An 18,794-nucleotide genomic window follows, 5' to 3' on the forward strand; every position below is an offset into this window, starting at 1 on the left:
AATACATGGAGTTAATACCAACTCATGGGGTGATTGGAGAATATTCATAATGACCCTGATTTGGTATGATTCAGGCATGTCCTCCAACCAAATCAGCCAGTAAAAAAAACACAAATTAAATTACTGAGCGTTAAACTACCTGAACCCACTCCGATGAGTTTGTCCTCATTCACATTTCAATTCAAATAAATACAATATGTGTTTGTAAAATACACCTTTCAATAAAAAACAACTAAAACAACTTCTTATGAATAAACATTTAATAGTGCATTCATAACAGTATATGTCTTCATTTATCTGCAAAATAAACCCATATTGAGCTCCAAATAACTTAATTTGTGAAAAAAAAATCATTTATACATATAATAAGACACACATAGGATATGGAATCACTTGACATTGTAAATAAATGCAACCTCAACAGTTAAATGTTCACTGCAGGCTTGGATTGTACAACAGGTGCATCCACTTCCTCTATTGTGTTGTGTTGTAGTGTCATGTAGTGGGATGTAAACCAGGCTTGTAATGCGACACTATGGCCAGGAGGAGGTGCTCAGAGACAGTGAATAATAGATCCCAGTAACAGACGCTCAGTGTGCGCGCTGCTGTGACTTTGTCACCACTGGATCATCACCATCCAGTAACAGTTTCCTCCTGATGTTGGAGCTCTGTATGTCTGTGTCCACAGGACCCACCTAGTCTCTCACTCCAGGTTCCAAAAGGAGCTCAATAACGACTGAGCTCGTCCGTTGCGGTGACGATGACGTCCATCCAAATCCGCATGGACACCGCATTGGAAGCCACCAAAAAGAAGAGACGGTCATAGGTCTTTACACAGAACGTCAAGCTGGGTCGTGGAGACTGAGCAGAGACAGATGAAAATGAGATGTGAAGACACGTATGCAAGTACACAATGTGTGTCAAACCTTGGGACAAGACAGATTTAGCTGCACCCAAAACTTTCAGTTTTTTATTATTCATGTCATGAAAAGCAGAAGAGCAGGATATTGTTGCGTTGCTGAGTTAATAAAAACAGATGCAGCTCTGTGGACAGCCCAGCGTCCCACAAGCGTGAAACTGGAGAATGGCTGGGAACAGCATTAACACGAACAAAAAGAAGACATTAAAAATGATAAACTGCAGTGGATTTACAATCCTGGATAAATTGTAAGCCACAAGTGTCACATGACACACAAAGATCTAAGCAACATACAGTAATTTAACTTTTGAATCAGCAACTTTAACTTTATTTTATGTTAGTAAAAATCTGTAAACTATAGGGGAATTTAGCCTAACCTTTTAAGGTTAAGACATTAATGATATTTGCTTAATTACAATCTCATAACACACCTTTTGTACACTGGCCTGTTATGTCAGCTCATCAATTAGTCAACATTCATCATTAGCAGGTTTTCATTGACATGCTGAGTCACTGTTGGTAATCATGAGTGAGAAATCACACAATTAACTCCGGATTCCATCATCAAATGCTGCAAACAGTTTGCAAATGTGTGGAACATGAACAATGGGTGATGATCCAACTCCCGGTGGATCAGGGTTAAACTGACTTTCTGTGCAACGTTTAAAACTGAAAGATTCCACTTTGATTCAACTTGAAATGATCAGACTTTGTTTTTTCACTCTAGTCCAGCAGTTAAGTGCCAACATTTGGAATGTTGCTATCCTTGTTTCATAAAAGGGACTGCAAGCCCATATGACATACTCTTATGCTCTTCAAGGACAAAGTCTGCTCATAAAATGGAGTTTTAAATGTATCGTGTTTGTTTGAAAATGCTGCACTAGAGATCAACTCACAGAAGTGGCTGTTCGTAGATGATCGTAGTAAACTTCTTCTATGGCCTGGAAGTAGATGACTCCCTTGAGCTTCCTCTCATCACAGTCTACAAGAAAGCGAGAATCAAATAAAGCAACAAAATATATCTTTTTATCTCCCAACTCATTTTATACGCAACATGTGCTTAGTTTTAATGGAAGTGTGATTTAAATATCAGCTTGTTGTAATTAGATTTTACAGTTTAGTTACAGTTCTGAATCCAATTTTGGGGACTTGGCAGAGAGCAGCTGTAAGCGTTACTGATACCACATTATATAATGCAGCTGTTTTGATTCTTTGGAAAACATCTGCGCAGTGTTCTAACCTGTGTAGTACGCCAGGCGTCTATGGTCCATGTCAAACAGGAACCATCTCTTCTTCCAGGTCTTCACCCTGCCGCCCCGTTTGGTCAGGAATCCTGCGCAGCGCCGGGGGGTCAGCCGCAAGTCTGTGCAGTTGGACACTCCGTGACCCAGAGACTCCAAGTGTGCCCGAAGGTCAAAGGCAGGGGAGAGGAAGAGAGGTAGACTGTGGTGCTGAAGACATTAGAAATTAGTTACTGTATGGTACATGAGTCAACATATTTAATATGGTTTTAGATGTACTTGAGGAAAATCAAGTATTGCAGACTTTAAAACGTCTGGAACACGTGTGTTTAAACCACGCATTGTTTTACAGGTGCTGAGTCGTATGTAGCAGCTAACTGCAGCTACCTCAGCAGATAAATTAGGACGATGAATGAAAAACTGATGTGGATGCTTGGAGGTTTTCACACTCCTGCCAGAGATGAAGAGCTACAGCTCTTATGGAGGTTCTCGCCCCAAGGCTTCAACTAAACTATATTCACATGTCTGCGGCATTGTTTGATTTGGTCCCTGTCTGATGTTGCATTTTATTGCACACATACCAATGAGTTTGGAGGAAAAACTGTCTGTGGCTGCTCATTTGAATCGCATTCTAGTCTTTGTCGCAAGTCTGGCTCCACTGGTTCTGGTCTGTGGAACTCCAGCTCCCTTTGCCTTTTCTCCTCCAGCATCAAGCACCGTTGCTCCTCCTGGGTGTAGAAATGTAGACCAGATGATGGTGAATCATGACCAGATGAATCTGTATGCATTTCAGTTGCATTTCTATATAAATAAAATAAAGATTTGGAGAGCAGAATCGTTTCAAATGAACAAGAGTTTTGTAGTCAATGTTAACCGAATCATTTGGCTGCACTTAATGTTGGCACTTAACAACTTTGCAAAGACACATTCCACGCGTGGACTCTCACACCGTCGTGTAGGAGCTGAGTGGGTGTCAGTGATGAGGCAGCCATGTCTAAAGCAGTGTGTCCTGATGGAATAGAGAAACCAGCTTCAGTTTCCCATAGTAGGCAGCCGACTCACCCTCTCCTTCAGCAGCTTCTCTCTTTCTGCTTTGGCTTCCTTTAATTTCTTCTCGATCTCTTTTAGGTCAAGCAAGTTTGGACTGTTATGAGAAATTAAAAACTTTAATGAGGCGGAATTATTCACTTGAACTTGGACAAGCTGGGTAAATATATATTTATAGTAGCTTTTACTGCTAAGTGCCTAGGGACAATTTTTTAAAATTGTAACAGATGTTATATAAAGAAAGTGAACAGAGCAGAGGGAGGTATGGTTAGTGCACTGATCAGGGCGGTGGACACACTCAGAGACTACTAAACACTACTATACTACAAACAGAGTCCAAATTATGATTATGTCCATCTCCACCTGAAGCTAGGATGATGGAGGCTAGCACGATGAACGTGACCATGTTTCTGGAACAAAGATTTAGGGACTGAGCTAAGTGAAGAGGAATGGTGGAAACAAAGACTGGGTGTTTCCGTGCCTAACGGAGAGCCAGGACATGCTCCTTTATGGATTGAAGCCCTTAACATCAGTTATCCTGAGATGGTGCCACTTTGTGTCAAATGTAAGAACAGGATATGCATTTGTTGCATCTGGAGCTGCCCCTTGACATTTACATCTTGAAAAAAGTTCTCAAATAATTACATTTTTAATTTAATTCAACTTTATTCATACAGCATCTGTTAGAATCCCGAATGCACATTGGCGATTCACAGAAAAACTAACTTTTGAGCAGGACTGGGCTCACATGGGGTGACCTTCCTGACGGCCTCCCTTTGTAAAAACCTGGCTTGTTTCTGTCAAATCTTTGTCTAATGCTCAGCTAGAACCCGTGAGTAAGCTAATTTCAGTAAGAAGGAAGTGCGTTTTGTGGTTTGGAGAAATCTTTAGTTTATTGATGGAACAGCTCAGTTCTGTTTTTAAGGGAAATGATTGTGATTTTTTTACTTATCCTACACATACGTGTTGCACTTCCCAACAATTGCTGTAAGGAATGTTCTGCATTTATTGTAAAATAGTGATGAAAGAGAATACCAGGTCTTAATCTTTCATTAGACGTTGTTGACCTACTGAAATAATTTTGAAATGTATGTTCAGATTTATCTTGATCCATAGTATCAAGATAAATCTGGCAAGACTTCAATCATAATAAAAATAACTATGTCATCTGCCCTAATTCCCTCCACTCTTCTGAACCACCATGTAATGATCACCAATGCAATTTCAAAAAGTGATCAGCTTCAACTGTAAATTAACTGACCTGGGAGCACGAGAGCTTGACGCACTATTACAGGACGTAAAGGAGCTACTGCCATTGCTGATGGGGGCCCCGTGGTCACCTCTGTGCCCGTTTGTGAGCCTGTGTGACGGACGTGGGGAAGTGAAGGCCTCTTGTGTCTGTTTGTTTGGAAGTATCCTCACTAAACCTAAGAAAGGACACTGACATTGTAACAAGCATAATAAAATAAACAGTCTACAAAAGTGAGGGAAGAGTGCAGATCCCAATATAATTGTATTGACAAACTCCCGACAAGACAAGACATTGCTGGGTAGACAGCCACACATAAAGGTGTGTGTTTATGTGCGTGTCTGGCTAATCCGGTCTGTTCAGGTAGGCCCTGCACTGTACCGTCACAAACCACAAGCTGCCAGCCCCACTGACACACCTCTGATTTGACTAGAAGGGAGTGAACTGAGTAAACACACAACATGAGCACTCAGGTGTTGTTTACTGTTGATGTCAAGCTTTAATCAGACGGGTGATAGAAAGCAGGCAAGAAGAGGGCACCTCAAGGCTCACCCTGTGCTGACAGAGGCCTGTCGTTCAGCTTGGAATGCAAGCTCCGTCTTCTGGGCAAGCTCACAGCATTTTTGCATTGTTCCTATCAAAGAAAACGGTTGAAATAGAAATTTAGTTCTGAACCATTCCTACAGGCTAATTTGATTAAAAATCTGTATTTGCCTGTAACTGGACTTTAATTTCTTAACCATCAACAAACATGAGTCAAAAAGTTTCCGTGGTAACATACCTCAGATGGCTTGTGCACAGACGGGGGAGGCAGTGACATCATGCAGGGGGTGGACCCGGTTATGGCAGTGAATGGGTTCTTGGCTTTAGGTACCTGCAGGAGGACAGGATATCACACTCGCACTTGAAGAAGCTGTACAGCTTCTGCGTTGGTAAATGGGTGATTAACGAACACTAGCCAAAATGACCTCCTTTGATATGTCACATTCTGCCAGACTATTTCTTCATAATGATTTAAAGAATTAGTATTTTCTTATTATCTCTTCCTCAGCCCTTCACACCCTCCTTCCTAAACTCAAGCGAGTCAGTCACCCACATGGTGGGGAGGATTAAAAAGAAAGAAACGACAACTTTTCCTTTGGGCTGTGTTTCCACGTGACCAATTAAGAATGCCTGTCACAGTGAAGACAATGTGTACTCAAGTTGGGTACAGATTCTGGTGGTAACCCTTCAGATAAATAGTTATTCCCGAGAGGCTTTAGAAGCAGAAATAAACATTTCCTGCAGTCATATGGTATCAGTTTACAATTGGGCATGTTGTCTGGTTACTGCTGTGCCACTCCCTGGTGCCCTCATTCAATTTGCTCAGCCCTCTTGATCCAAGAGCAGATAAACTTCAAAAAATCAAGTGATTTACATTAAAACACTAAATTCACTCCTTCAGTACAAAATTTCAAATAAACGGTTTATTTTATTTTTTTCATCTTACCAATCGTTGCAAAGAAAGATGTGAAACTTCTCCCGGCTTGCCTCAACCCCATCTAACTCACATGTACACACATTCACAACTGCAGCACCCTCCCTCGCATTGTTTACTCCTCCCCTCCATCTGCTCCTCTCCTCCCTCCAACTTCAGCCAATATTTCTCACTCTTTCAGCTCATTTCAGCTGGAGCGGCCAGAACTATGATTAAAGCTCAAACCACTGGCTGTGAAGCAACCGTGTAGGGTAATTATTGAGTGACCCAATCACGCAACATGTACTCACAACAAACAAAATATTAGCACATTCCTCTGGCAAGCAGCAGATATATCTGATGACATCAGCCCTATTAGGAACAAAACACTAATAATAATAATAAAATAGTGTTCCACAAAATAAATATGCGTTGCGTCTGTACAATGATTGAGTCCTGCATTTCTCTTTTTAAAATCCTCTGGACTGCACAAAGCCTTCACGGCCACTTGGAGGCGCTGTAACAAGATGGCAATGATTCAGCACTGTCTCACGTTCAGGCCAAAATAACCATAACAGGGGGATTACTACTGAAAATTCTTTAAGTCCTTTCAAATCAGTGTCTATATAAGTGCATGACGCTGAGTGTTAAAACACCTTTTCTGGGGAATAACATAACAAAAACAGAGCACACTATAGTCGTTAGCTATGTACTAGCCGTATATAAAGATGTGATATAGCCAGTCATTAAATAACACCACAGAACAATGGCAATATGGCAATAAATTTGAATTATAAATAAATTCAACATGGTTAGAGTAAAAAGAATAAAACTGTATTATCAGCACGGGATCACCCTGAAGAGTAGAAGACAACAGTAACAGAAAAACCCTCTTACCATTTTGCTCGTGTGGATGAGCTTTCTCTTTTCTATCCTCAAAGAATTTAGCTCCCTTTCCTTCTCTCTCTCCATCTCCATTAGCTGATTCTCCAACTGCCGAGCTCGTTCCTGAAGATGCAGACAAGTATGCAGCTTTATTGTGCACAGAAGAAGACCAGACGCAGCCATTATAGTTTATCTGTGTTAACTTAATCTTCAACCAGTACAAATATATGAGTACTGTTGTGTGACAGTGTTGTGGTCAACGTTAAGTAACATTTAAACCATCACTGCACTTGGGTCAAATCTGTCACGCACTTTTCATTGGTACCAATACTAACAATTCAGTGTCTTCACCATTTATCTGCTGTCTATATTCCGAGGTTGTAGTGGAATTACAATGACCAGATGGTCTCTCTGTCAGGAAATTTATGTGCATGAGTGTAAACAAGTTTAAATATTTCCAGCTGCAAAAGTTTGCTGTTACATCATCTGGTGTAATAAACGTCAAGAGCTTCAGGGGGAATAAATCACTGAAAACGTACCACAATCATTATTAAAACCTAAATGCAATTCAAAAGGTATTTAAGCAATTTACATGATATTTTTGAGACATTTCAGGCAGGAAATGAAAGCAAGCACTCAGTGGGGGGTCTGAGCACATTGAAGCTGCTATTTTGAAACTCATATTCTAATATATTTCAAAGGCATTCATGTGGTTTATCTTTTCATCACAGCTCTGATGTTGTTCTCAGCCTCTTTCTCTCTCTCTCAGTGGCCTCTGATCTGTCTGCAGTTTACTGTATGGTCATGTGAATTCTGGAAAAGATTTTGAAAGTTACAGCTTTATGGGGGGGGCAGATTTCAACTAGTGATAACAATCAGACATGAGTGTATGTCTCAGCCTGTGAGTTTTGGCATCATTTTAACAGAAGGAATAAAAAAAAGAAGATTCCAGAATGGTTGGAGTAAAAAGCAACCAGGAGAAGCTTTTAACGATATAATTTACAGTTGTACATTTCACAGTCCCAGCTGTGCCTCTTCGTCCTGACTCCGCTCCGCTGTAGCGTCTGTTTCTACTGAAGAACATTGTTATGGGTAGTTGTTGGCGCTCTTTCTTTTTCTGAGCAAGAAGATTTTTATAAACAGATATGCCACCTTCGATTATATTTGAGAACTGCAATGAACGACTCGCAAAAAAAAATCCGTGAAGCAGCGAAGCCGTGAAAGATGAAACGCGATATAGCGAGGGATCACTGTATACTGATATTTGAGTCTAAGAACAGAGGGAGTCAAAACTCTGCGCTTTTAAAGCCCCCCCCCCAGGCAGACCGTGGGGGCGTGGACTCTAATTAAACTTGATTTAGCCATCTTCTTCCACTCCAGCCCTTAGCAGCTGATATTTACATGTGCCCACCGACTCCATGCACATTTACAAAGCTTTCAACACAGACTGAGGTGTGTAAAGTTTATTGTTCACCTGAGAGGCAGCAACTAATAGCTGCTGAGATATGAGTTCCTTCTCAGTCTCCGCGTCAGAGCTATGCTCCATGTCAGGAGGGCTTTGTTCTTCATCATCAACGCCACTCTCTTTCTCCAGAACACGGAACTCCCAGTCCTCGAAGGCCCGAACCGCTGTTTCCATTGCCTCCTTGTCCTGCAATAGTAACAAAACTCTTACCTACAATAAGAAACTGTCTGTTTCACTTTGTGCTCAAAGTTCTGAAATAATAATTCATAGTATTAATAATAATAATGAATCATGCGGGTGTACTTTGTTTTCTGGTGTATTTTTTCCTTGTCAGCACGGGGTAAAAGAAAGAGTATCTATCTCCATATGTTTAATGAGGATATACTGCATCGTAAGGACTTTCAGTAGGCTGTAAAGTATGTTGTGTTATTCATGAATACAATGTTGCTCATAAAAAATAGGTCTTTATTTTCATTTGTAACATACAAATTCTGTCTCATTATGACATAAGATCTTTTAACATTTGAATCAATCACTTTTAACATACGAAAATTATAACTTTAAACAAATGAACCAAATAAAGCTCAGGTAATAAGCAGGTACAGTGCAAGTAAAACTGGTCTCATTTTTTAAATACCCAGCTTTTTTTCAACTTGTGCATTCCTCAGCTTGCCTTAGTGTTTTGGGGCGTTTCCCTTGTGGTGGATTTCCTGCCAGACTTGTTACTAATGGATAATTCAAACTTTAGCTGACAGGCCACAGCAAAGGTAACAACGCACCATTGTCCTGCTGCGAAAGAGGGTTCACTTAATTCTGTTTTCAAACTTGTTTTTTCGCATTCCCAAGAGAAAAACATCTCCTCACTGGGACACAGACACACTAGGTTGTGTTCAACAGGTGTTGAACAATCAAATGTTCAAAAATCTTAAATCTTGGATGACAGCCCAAAATATGCACGTGTTTGAGTCAATATATTTGGCTCATAAGGACTTCCTTTACAGTGTTTCTCTGCTGATTAAACAGTTTTGTATATAAGTGTTCTTATCAAAAGCTATTTGTTTCTGTCTGTTAACCAATAAATACTTTCATTTGCTCAACCTAAAAGGAAATAAAAAATAAATAGGGGTGGTCTAAAATCGAATAGATTTCATTTTTTAAATGAAAAGGTGTCGTGTGCACATTTCTTTGTCACCTTTTGCAGCTGCTGCTTTAGCTGTTCTCGCTGATTCTCTGGCTGAGTGGGGATCAGTTTTTCTTGCTCCTCGCACCTCCACTTCAACATTTCCATCCTGCGTCTTTCCTCCTCTAGACTGTCTCTTTCCTTCCACAGGAGACATTAAATGCAGCAAAATCGGTGTCACCTCTGTACTGAGAAAATCCAAACTCCACTGAATTTAAATGAAGAAAACAAGATAAAGTGCTAAATATCTGTAAAATATATTTTTAAGAGTTAAGTTACTTGTCAAATGTTTGTTTGCATTAAAAGACCACGGAATTCTGGATGTACAGAGATACAATTCTTTTTTTTTACTAAAAACATATGTTGTTATTTTGGGCTGATCTGGGTACCACAGAGACCATGCCTTACAATTGCAGGATATATGCTAGTCAGGCCTGATTCTAGCCTCCACAGAAGCAAAATAACTTAGATGTTATGATTACAGACACAGAGCAAGTGGACACCAGTTGGATTATATGTAGTTTCCTTTTAGAGGTGACAAGCAAAGCTTATTACTTTTGGGTACTGGGGAACTCAGGATACGTCACGGCTGCACCATGATAGCCAGAGTTTATTCACTGCAAATATAACAATCCTTGCATTTCCGTGAGAAGCATGCTGACGAATGTTGAGCATTTCCATTTAGAAGCAGTTCTAGGTTCAATGAATAGGCAACTCTGTTTTTAACTGAAACCACGTGAACCCAGTTGATTTTCAAAATTAAAAATGAGGCCATTATTTCATTCAACAGGAAAACAATTATTTTGAATAGCCATTGTAGTGGCCATGAACTAAATGAACTAAGTAATTAAGGAACTTTTAACAAGTTGACTGGTCATAGAGGAAACAAATTATCAGCTCCATGCTCAGCATACCAATGTCCAGTCATTTACCATAGTATGGACCATTTCCAAAGGGTATGGTACATTACAAGTGTTAAAAGGTAGCTAGAGCAGTCTTTGATGGTATGAGTTGTTTGTTGGTGTCAGAAGACTTGAGCTAATTCTCAGAGCATGTTAAAGCAGCTATGTAAGTCTACGTTTTCACCATTATGATAGCATGAAATATGCTGCTGTTGATAGCATCTCAATAAATAGCACATCCTACTTCACAAAAATCACTGACCACTGTAGCTTTGTCCAGGTTTTGATTTAAAACTTGTTTTAAAATGCAGTTTACAGAATTAAGACAAATGAAAAGTAGAATGTAACAATAAAAAAATGGAAACGCTACCTTTTGTCTGGAGCTGTGTCTGTTTTCCTCAGTTTTTCTGGGCTCCTGCTGTAAAGCCTGAAGCTTCTGTGTGTGTCTGAGCAGCTGCTTCTTCTCCGTCTGCAACTCACCCTGCAGCAGAGCGATCTCCAGCTGCAGCTGAGAGACCCAAGACACTGCTGAGTTGAATCATACTGACCAGACAGTGAGCAAGTGGCAAATTTGGATTCTTTCACTATGACTGGTGGTATTCAGAAAGAAACCGTGCAGACTTTAGAGGCCGCAAATAAAGGCACTGACATCTAAGCTATATGAAGGTCGGACGAACACGTGTTTCTTTTTCACTTTTGCTTTTCTAATTTTCACCTCAATCTTGAGCTCTTCCTTCTTTTGGTCAATCTCTGCGATTCTCTGTTGGAGCATTGATGGTGATGTCATATTCCTCATTGCACTTGGAACATGCTTATTAATGCAAGACTGATGGGGGGAGAACCACAAACAAGTCAGGTCACACAAATGTCAAATGTTTTTAGTTAAAACTCTACTCTAATATAATGCTACATGAGTCACAATCACATGGGATAACACTGCTCACTTTTTCACTCTCTGTGCTGCCCTCTGTGTCTGACTCTGCCCCTGAGGAGGAGGGACTTTGGCCTTCTGCCACTCTGGGGATCCATGGGAATCGCATGATCTCCTGCCAATGGCTCCCACCGCCTTCCATGTTGTGTTGGGGCATTTATGAAAGCTGAGACGGAGGAGAGAGTTCCCAACATTGAGGTTACGAAATCAGCTGTGTCATTAAAAATCTCATCTGGGATCAGGTGACGTGGCTGAACAGTGCTCAACTTCACACCACAGAAGTTCCCACAGATTTCTAGAGAACAGAAAGCAAGATTTTCAAAAACAATAGTGAAAGGGAAGGAGAATAATAGTGAAAGAAAAGGCAGATTGAGGATGTGGCTGATGGTTTGTGGTTGTGTTTCAGGGTCTCTTGCTCGCGTGTGAGAAGTTCATACAGCCTTTCTTTTTTTAAGGTTTTCAAGTGAAGCAGAATTGATTGAAATACAGAAATGACAACAAAAATGGAGGTTGAAAGGAGTTGGTATGGGCTTTGAAGCCTTTCTACTGTATTTTTTGTTCTCTGTTACAATAATCTATATTTACATATGCTTGTGTTTAGACTGCACTCCAACAAATATGCTGCTATAAAGGCCCATAAGATCTCATTCTCTTTACTCCTAAGATCTCGACTTTGTGGAATACAGGCATATACAAAGATGCAGACAAAACCAAAACCCAATCTATGGGAAGTGTTTCTCATTCCCATTGTTCAAGCTTTCCCCCCCAATCTTCCCTTCTCTAGACACCCGCCCTCTCTTCTTCTATTCAGACCTCATTAGACTGTAGGGACGCCGTGAAGGCAGCGTAAAAAAGATAAATGTAAGGATGGCAGAGATGAAAGTGGGGGTTGAACCAGTCATCAGTAGATTGTAGAATGTCCTTATTCTGGTGATTTATTTGTCATCAGTTATCTAATTGAAATGTATGACCAAATCAGGCAGCTATTTGATATGGTAACATGTGACTGATAAGAAATATTAATAACTTTCAGGAATTCTGCCACACGTTAACAGTTTTTTTCTTAATGATGAAGCTTTTTTTCCTTGAAGCAAAACAACTTACTGCATTTTACAGTAGTCAGTTATTAATGCCTGTGACGTTTGACACCAGTAGCATCACATAAAGGACAAAACAACACGATTCCAAGTCAACAAATACAAATTTACTGCATGCTGACATTTGGGTGAAGCTTTCTAAATAACAAAAACCAAAAGGTCTATTAGAAGGTTTATGGCTACATCTATAGCTTTTATCAGATGCATAAAACTGAATCATTTTCTATCATTTCCACTAAAATCTGTTAACTTATATGTAAATAGACAACCCCTTAGGCTTAGCAATATCCAAACAAGTATTTGCAATCTAAGCTGCAGCTAAAGTCCATTCAGATAGGCTATCACCACCAGAACTCCCCCAAAACACTCCCACCCACGCAGAAATGCATACCTAAGAGTAAGGTCCACAACCACAAGTGTGTTTTTCAAAGATCATGAAAACATATTAGAATTATATAAATAAAGTATAAGACAGCAAGATATTATGAGTAGGAAAATGAAAGGTTCAGTTTGGCATCCAGATCAAAGAATAATAATGAGACTTGATTTAAGGGAGGACAGCGACCCTGCAGAGTGAGATAATCCTCTGGATAGAGACACAATTCAGCATCAGGAAGGCAGGTTTGTGCAATAGATAATTATATGAAGCAGACATCTAGATATTTACTCTTTGAAAGTTGAAGGTTCAGTAGAACTTATGAACATAACTTAACATAACATAACGGACATGCATTATGGACACAATGCATCAGTTAGCATGTCGTAAAGGTAAAACTAACATCTCAAGAATACTTTACATTTTCTCTTCCAGAAGCCAGTTTGACCTGACCACTGACGGTCAAATCACTGATTCTGTGTTGTGCTAGTAGAGGTCATGTTTACCCGCAAGACGCACATTATTCTTTTTTAAAGACTAAAATGGACAAGTTGCAGGATTCAGTAAATATTTGTATACATCCATCCATGTTGAACCAGCTTACGCCTGTGGGGTCCTTGGGTGTGGCTGGAGCCTATCCCAGCTGGCCCCGGGTACACCCAGACTTCATCGTTATTATCACTAATTCTGTAGTTGCAGTTATTATCCTAGACAGACAAATTATCATACGTAGGGGGTCGTCTAATCATTAGGTTAACATCTTAGCTATGCTGCTATAGGCCGAGGCTGCCGGGGACCGGAAACATGATCACCTGACAGGCCTCTGTCACCCCACTGGGTCATGGTTTCCTCTCCTCTCCTCTCCTCTCCTCTCCTCTCCTCTCCTCTCCTCTCCTCTCCTCTCCTCTCCTCTCCTCTCCTCTCCTCTCCTCTCCTCTCCTCTCCTCTCCTCTCCTCTCCTCTCCTCTCCTATAGGAAATGATCTGACGCTGGTGGGCCGGTGTCAGGTGATTGATTGATTGATTGATTGATTGATTGATCACAGAGTCAATCCAGAAAGACGTGGAACCATTCATGCATATGCATGTTCTTGGACTGCAGGAGGAAGTCAGAGCACTGAGAGAAACCACGGGGAGAACATTCCCAATCAGCAACAAACGGGATTCCAACCGGGAAGCTTCTTGCTAACCACCACCGTGCCACCTATATGGCCATAAACATCTAATTTTATCTCAACAGTGGGAAAGGATAACCTTAGCTAGGTCTAAAAATGTACTTAATGTACCTCTGGGGGGCAACACCATACAAGAGCTGTCCTGAGGGTAATACCCATTCCAGAAGAACCAATGCCAAAACCCCATTCTGAAATGGAGTCCATATTGAAGACAAAGGATCTGAGCATAACAATATAATAAATGTTGCTGAGGATAGCACTTTAAGGAAAGTCAATAAAATTGGTTTATAAATAAAATGCATAAAGCCTCAAACCCAACACTGCTTACTAAAGGCACACAATGAATAAGCTCTGGAGACTCAAGTATTGACTAGATCTGTAAACAACTGAGGGGTAATACACTGTAAATAGCATTCTTTAAACATGAGCCACAGAAAACAAGGGCCACAGAAAACACGACTTTCTTCGGTGTGAATAATGCCCTATCAACGTTTGATAAATGCGTATCAAACCCAGAAAGTCCAGTTACCACAATAACTCTGTGATGACCTCGACCCTTCATTGGTGAGGGGCTACAAAGAAGAGCCGGACAGAGCATCGTCTGTCCACAAAGAAAGTCAACTCACTGACAACAGCAATATTCCAACAGGAATCAAGAGAATAAAAGGGCCCTGACAGCGTTATTCTCTGCGTGGGTGTGAGTGCTGATTGCAGCTTGTCAGTATCTGCCCTTGCAAATGGTTACTGTAAAACCTGCTGCGCATGAACACTGGAACAAAGCCACATTCAAAGTAGTACTGTAAACCACCTTGGTCCAAACAACTGTACCACTAATTCTAACAACAATCCAAACAGACCTGATCTAAAAACCCAGATGACAGAAATGCTAATCAATAAAACCTGCTGTACTATTTTGAAAACAAATGTAGCTTAGATATAAATGCAAACACCTGTCAAAACAAGAAAACACAACACACTCTGTGAGAAAAAAATTAAAATCTGAATTAGTACGCGCAGAGTCTTAAAACAATGTGACATAATGAGATGACTGCCTTCTGGGTTACTGTCAGTTGATATGCAGAAAAGTGAAGTTAGCCCTGAAAGCAGCAGAATGCTAATCTACAAACATAAACCATTGAAGCTCACCTTTTTAACTACACAACATAACTAGTTAAATTTCCACTTTCCCTGACAGTCATGTGAGTTCATAAAATATATGAATATTTCTGGTGGCCGAAAAAGTTGTGAAGTCAGTTAAAGGCACCGTGTTGTACTGAAAGAAGACTGCTATAAAAGTAGCTAAAATCCAGAATTAATGAAACCATTTCCTCATCCCTGGTCTTGTGTGAACATGTACCGGTACACATTCAGGTTATTGACCCATCTTTACAACAGTGTTTCCCAGCATCAACAGTGTTCATGCCTGACATCACCACATTAGCATCTAAATCACACACATCTGCACAGCACTGGTAAGCCTTCTTATGATATTCTGTTATTCTGCATTTCTCTGTCTATGTTCACCAATTGATTGTTTCATGTCTGTGTCCTGAAAATATTACCCTCACATGAAATCTGCTGTCTGTTTCTATAAATGAAAGTTTTTTTTAGTTATCTCTGGGTGATTTTCATTTTAATTTGAACAACAATGTTACAGTGCTTGTTCATGTGTACTTCTAATTGTGTAGGTGACTCCTTAGTTACCTGAAGAGCTTTAAATTTTAGGTAGTTTATGATAACTGCTGTATGAATGCACAAAACCGCAAAAACCACCTATCTTACAGATGTTTATATTCAAGCACTGGCCAGCTGATAGGAGTATTGACTGATATACAACTTACTCATGCTCTGTGTTGAACTTGCTGTATATGTTCGCTTTTTGCAGAATAACTTGCAGTAGGCTCTTTTTTATACTTTCTCCATAGGTAACTTATGATTAATGATTCTTTTTTTTGGAAAACCCTTGGCTTATTTTGTACATTAATAACCCACTTGATGGAAATGTTTACTAGGAAATAAATTACAATAATCATAGAGAGATCACAGATTAGCCACAAACATTATCAAGTTTTTCAAATGACTCCCATAAAGACAGCAATGACAAATAAAATGTCATTATAAATTCCTGCTTCAAACTGATGTGGGGACAGTAAATTAGACCAATAGCGTGAGCAGAGTGGCATTAATTGAGTGATTTGAGCTCCTAGGTGGATGACAAGCCTCAAATATGGAACAACGGTTTGGAACTCCTGCTGGCTTGCTGCCAGGTATGAAGAAAGAACCTGAAGAACAGGCAAGAAGCAGGAGTTGTGGCTGTCGCTGGTCCGGAAATGTGACCGACCCTGCCAGACAAAATGGCACTGACACAACTGCAGCAACCTAAACCAGCAACTCACATAGACTCTGCTAGCACCACTAAGAAATCCACTATGAAGTTTTGTAAAATCAAATTTTCTTTTAAATAGGCTCCATCAGCTAGTAGCATTTTAAAAAAACAAACATTGCAATAATTAATGTCAAGTCCAACCATCCCAGCGATCAATAGCAGCCTGTATTTAAATCTATGCTAGAACAGCTAAACTAATTTAAACATATATCGATAATTGGAAACTAAAGTAAAAATAATCATAAATACATTACTTTCTTAACATATAGGTTGATGACCAAACAGCGTCGTCAGTTCAGATGAAGTTAACAATCCGATTTTATTCATTTAACGAATGCTCCAACTATGAAATGACAGGGTGTGGAAAAAAAGCTGCATCCTGAGTGAGTCACTTATTAATACAAAAAGAAAACAAGTAGTAGCATTTAAGGTTCCTGATGTCAGAACATCCCAACTCCCCCCTCACTGCAAATCCCTTTTCTCAATAATCTGTCTCAATTCCTGGCATCACTGACAGGAATTCCTTTGGTCTGAGTAAATTGTTTAAGCACTGGGACACAGAAAAATAGTGATTCATTCATTAAAATATAGGATAACGAGAGTTTGGGTAAAGATGTGCAGTCCCAAAGGGAGTCCAAAGGTTATAACAATAAAGTGACAATAATGTCTCAGTTCTTGTAGAGTAGGCAACTATCTGACTGTGTCAGACAGGAAGTCGTCCCAAACCAGGACAGTCTCCTCTGTACTGTCCTGTCCTCCGGTTGTCCTGTTGATGGACAGATGAAAGTAACAGCTTTATGTCACAGTAAACACATGGCTCATTTTGTAAACTGGGATAGTTGTCAAGGGACAGGGCGAGTTTACCTGTTCTTCTAGGAGCAATAGGAGTTACAAAAAGGTTAAAGGATTAAACCACAATTTACAATGTACAATACATGAATTTTGAAAAGTTATGCTTACGTTTGCGTCTAATCGAAGGAATCTACCCACTGACCTGGGAAATCGAGCTTTTTGAATGTAAACTTCCGACCTAATGAGCCAATAAATGAGAAGCGCGTTAAAGCGGTGAGCAAGTTTTACCTGAAAAGCGTGGCGACGTCCTCTCGTTCAAACCCCAGTCAAACCCGCGCACCAACAAACTCTACTAAAAGAAAAGAATGAATGTTTATACGAGCGTTTAAAAGCAACTTTCTTTCTATATCCGAACGTTATTTACCTTCACGTGCGTACTGCGCAGGCAGGCTGACAGCTCGCGCTCAGCGTCAACAGGTGGGACCGCAGAGTGACGTCACGGGGGATGGGGGGCGTCTACAAAGTGTTGCGCTGTAGAAAAACGCGAAAGCTCCAGGTTCATGTGGCAACTGGAGACTAGACTGGACCTGTCGGGTGCAGCATAGCATCATCCATATCATGCACCATATCGTTCATCACAATCTGTTTAAATTCAGCACGTTTTCATGCTCGTGCAGCGCTCATTGTGAGGGTGAAAAGAAGAAACGTTAAAAATAAAAAGAAACTTTATAATGTTCAGGGTTGCTGACTTAAAAAAATGAAAAAGGTGAGAACGAAGCTGCTCTGTTAAACTTTACTGTATATATGAGATAGAGTGGTGGCTCAGTGAATTGTTGTGATCCCATGACTTACATTCTTCATGCCGGCTATAGAACAAGTTAAAATCATTAACAAAGGCTATACAGAAAACTTATATCCGTGATTAAAATTCCATAATGTATTACAAGTTCAAGCTGGTGACTTGTCCACTCGGTCTGTACATTACCCCCCCCCCCCCCCCCCCCCCCTCCAGTACCCCACCTCTCTCCAAAGGGGATGTTATTATATTATTGGCAAGGTATTGTGCCTTTAACATTTAGAATGGCCCAAATGATAACTATTTGTTATAGACCTCATTGTCTGTTGTGTTAGCAGTTGCTACAACTGTAGAACAGTATTGATGACATTTTTGAAGCAAAATGACAGACAAAAAAGTTTCTTTTAAATCCAAGCACCGCAGATCAACGTTTTATTCCCTATAGGCTTTATCTAAGGAATTCACTCTAAGGACTTTCTCACCCCGACTGACCTCTCCATGGAAGAGCTGATAGTGTTGTAGAGTGTTTCCACTGATGTGTGGACAGTGGAACAAATGTTCATGGGGCTACAGTGATGAGTGTTGTGGTGAGGCAGATGGATGGATGGAACACACTGGGTGAAAGGACAACTGGCACATTTGCCTCTCAGCAAAGACACCTCACCTCCTTCTAAAAAATGCACATGAATATGTGAGGCTGAGCTAGTATACAGCTGATGAATATGCATATGTTACAACCATAAAAAAGCCCTTTTTCATATATTTGTTGTGGCAATTCCACACCAAACCAGACTTTCTGAGGTCAGGGGGCTTTCCCAGCTGCCTTCAGACGAGAGGTAGGGACGGCACAGACATATCACCAGTTAACTGGCATCAGGTCAGATTTAAATCTGCCTCT

The 18,794-nt window shown here is 40.3% G+C and overlaps 1 protein-coding gene across 5 annotated transcripts; it reads right to left on the reverse strand.

Annotated features, from left to right (window-relative positions):
* Nucleotides 1-239: 239 nt before the first annotated feature.
* On the reverse strand, nucleotides 240-17,634 carry LOC101078953 (pleckstrin homology-like domain family B member 2). 5 transcript variants are annotated; one of them, XM_011618223.2, is made up of 16 exons: nucleotides 17,525-17,634; nucleotides 17,389-17,452; nucleotides 11,289-11,441; nucleotides 11,060-11,170; nucleotides 10,715-10,852; nucleotides 9,455-9,583; nucleotides 8,272-8,448; nucleotides 6,810-6,920; nucleotides 5,238-5,330; nucleotides 5,009-5,090; nucleotides 4,469-4,634; nucleotides 3,223-3,304; nucleotides 2,742-2,888; nucleotides 2,160-2,370; nucleotides 1,816-1,901; nucleotides 240-861 (listed from the first exon to the last, which is right to left on the reverse strand). In XM_011618223.2, the coding sequence occupies exons 3-16, from the start codon at nucleotides 11,430-11,432 to the stop codon at nucleotides 727-729; spliced, it is 1,812 nt and encodes a 603-aa protein (XP_011616525.2). In that variant the 5' UTR covers nucleotides 11,433-11,441; nucleotides 17,389-17,452; nucleotides 17,525-17,634; the 3' UTR covers nucleotides 240-726. The 5 variants fall into 5 exon arrangements, with proteins under 5 accessions (XP_011616525.2, XP_011616526.2, XP_029694073.1 ...); XM_011618224.2 differs by having other exon boundaries at nucleotides 17,389-17,449; nucleotides 17,525-17,590; XM_029838213.1 differs by lacking the exons at nucleotides 17,389-17,452; nucleotides 17,525-17,634 and adding an exon at nucleotides 17,269-17,336.
* Nucleotides 17,635-18,794: the final 1,160 nt, after the last annotated feature.

This window comes from Takifugu rubripes, chromosome 7, assembly GCF_901000725.2.
Source record: "Takifugu rubripes chromosome 7, fTakRub1.2, whole genome shotgun sequence".
Taxonomy (NCBI): Eukaryota; Metazoa; Chordata; class Actinopteri; order Tetraodontiformes; family Tetraodontidae; genus Takifugu; species Takifugu rubripes.

What these genes read in the sequence shown, in the direction of transcription:
- LOC101078953 (XM_011618223.2), bottom strand. Translation starts at nt 11,432, where the DNA reads ATGCCCCAACACAACATGGAAGGCGGTGGGAGCCATTGGCAGGAGATC. An exon ending in GCAGCACAGAGAGTGAAAAA is followed by an intron (nt 11,171 to 11,288) that starts GTGAGCAGTGTT and finishes TCCCCCCATCAG; the next exon opens with TCTTGCATTAATAAGCATGT. An exon ending in TTTTTCCTCCAAACTCATTG is followed by an intron (nt 2,371 to 2,741) that starts GTATGTGTGCAA and finishes TAATGTCTTCAG; the next exon opens with CACCACAGTCTACCTCTCTT.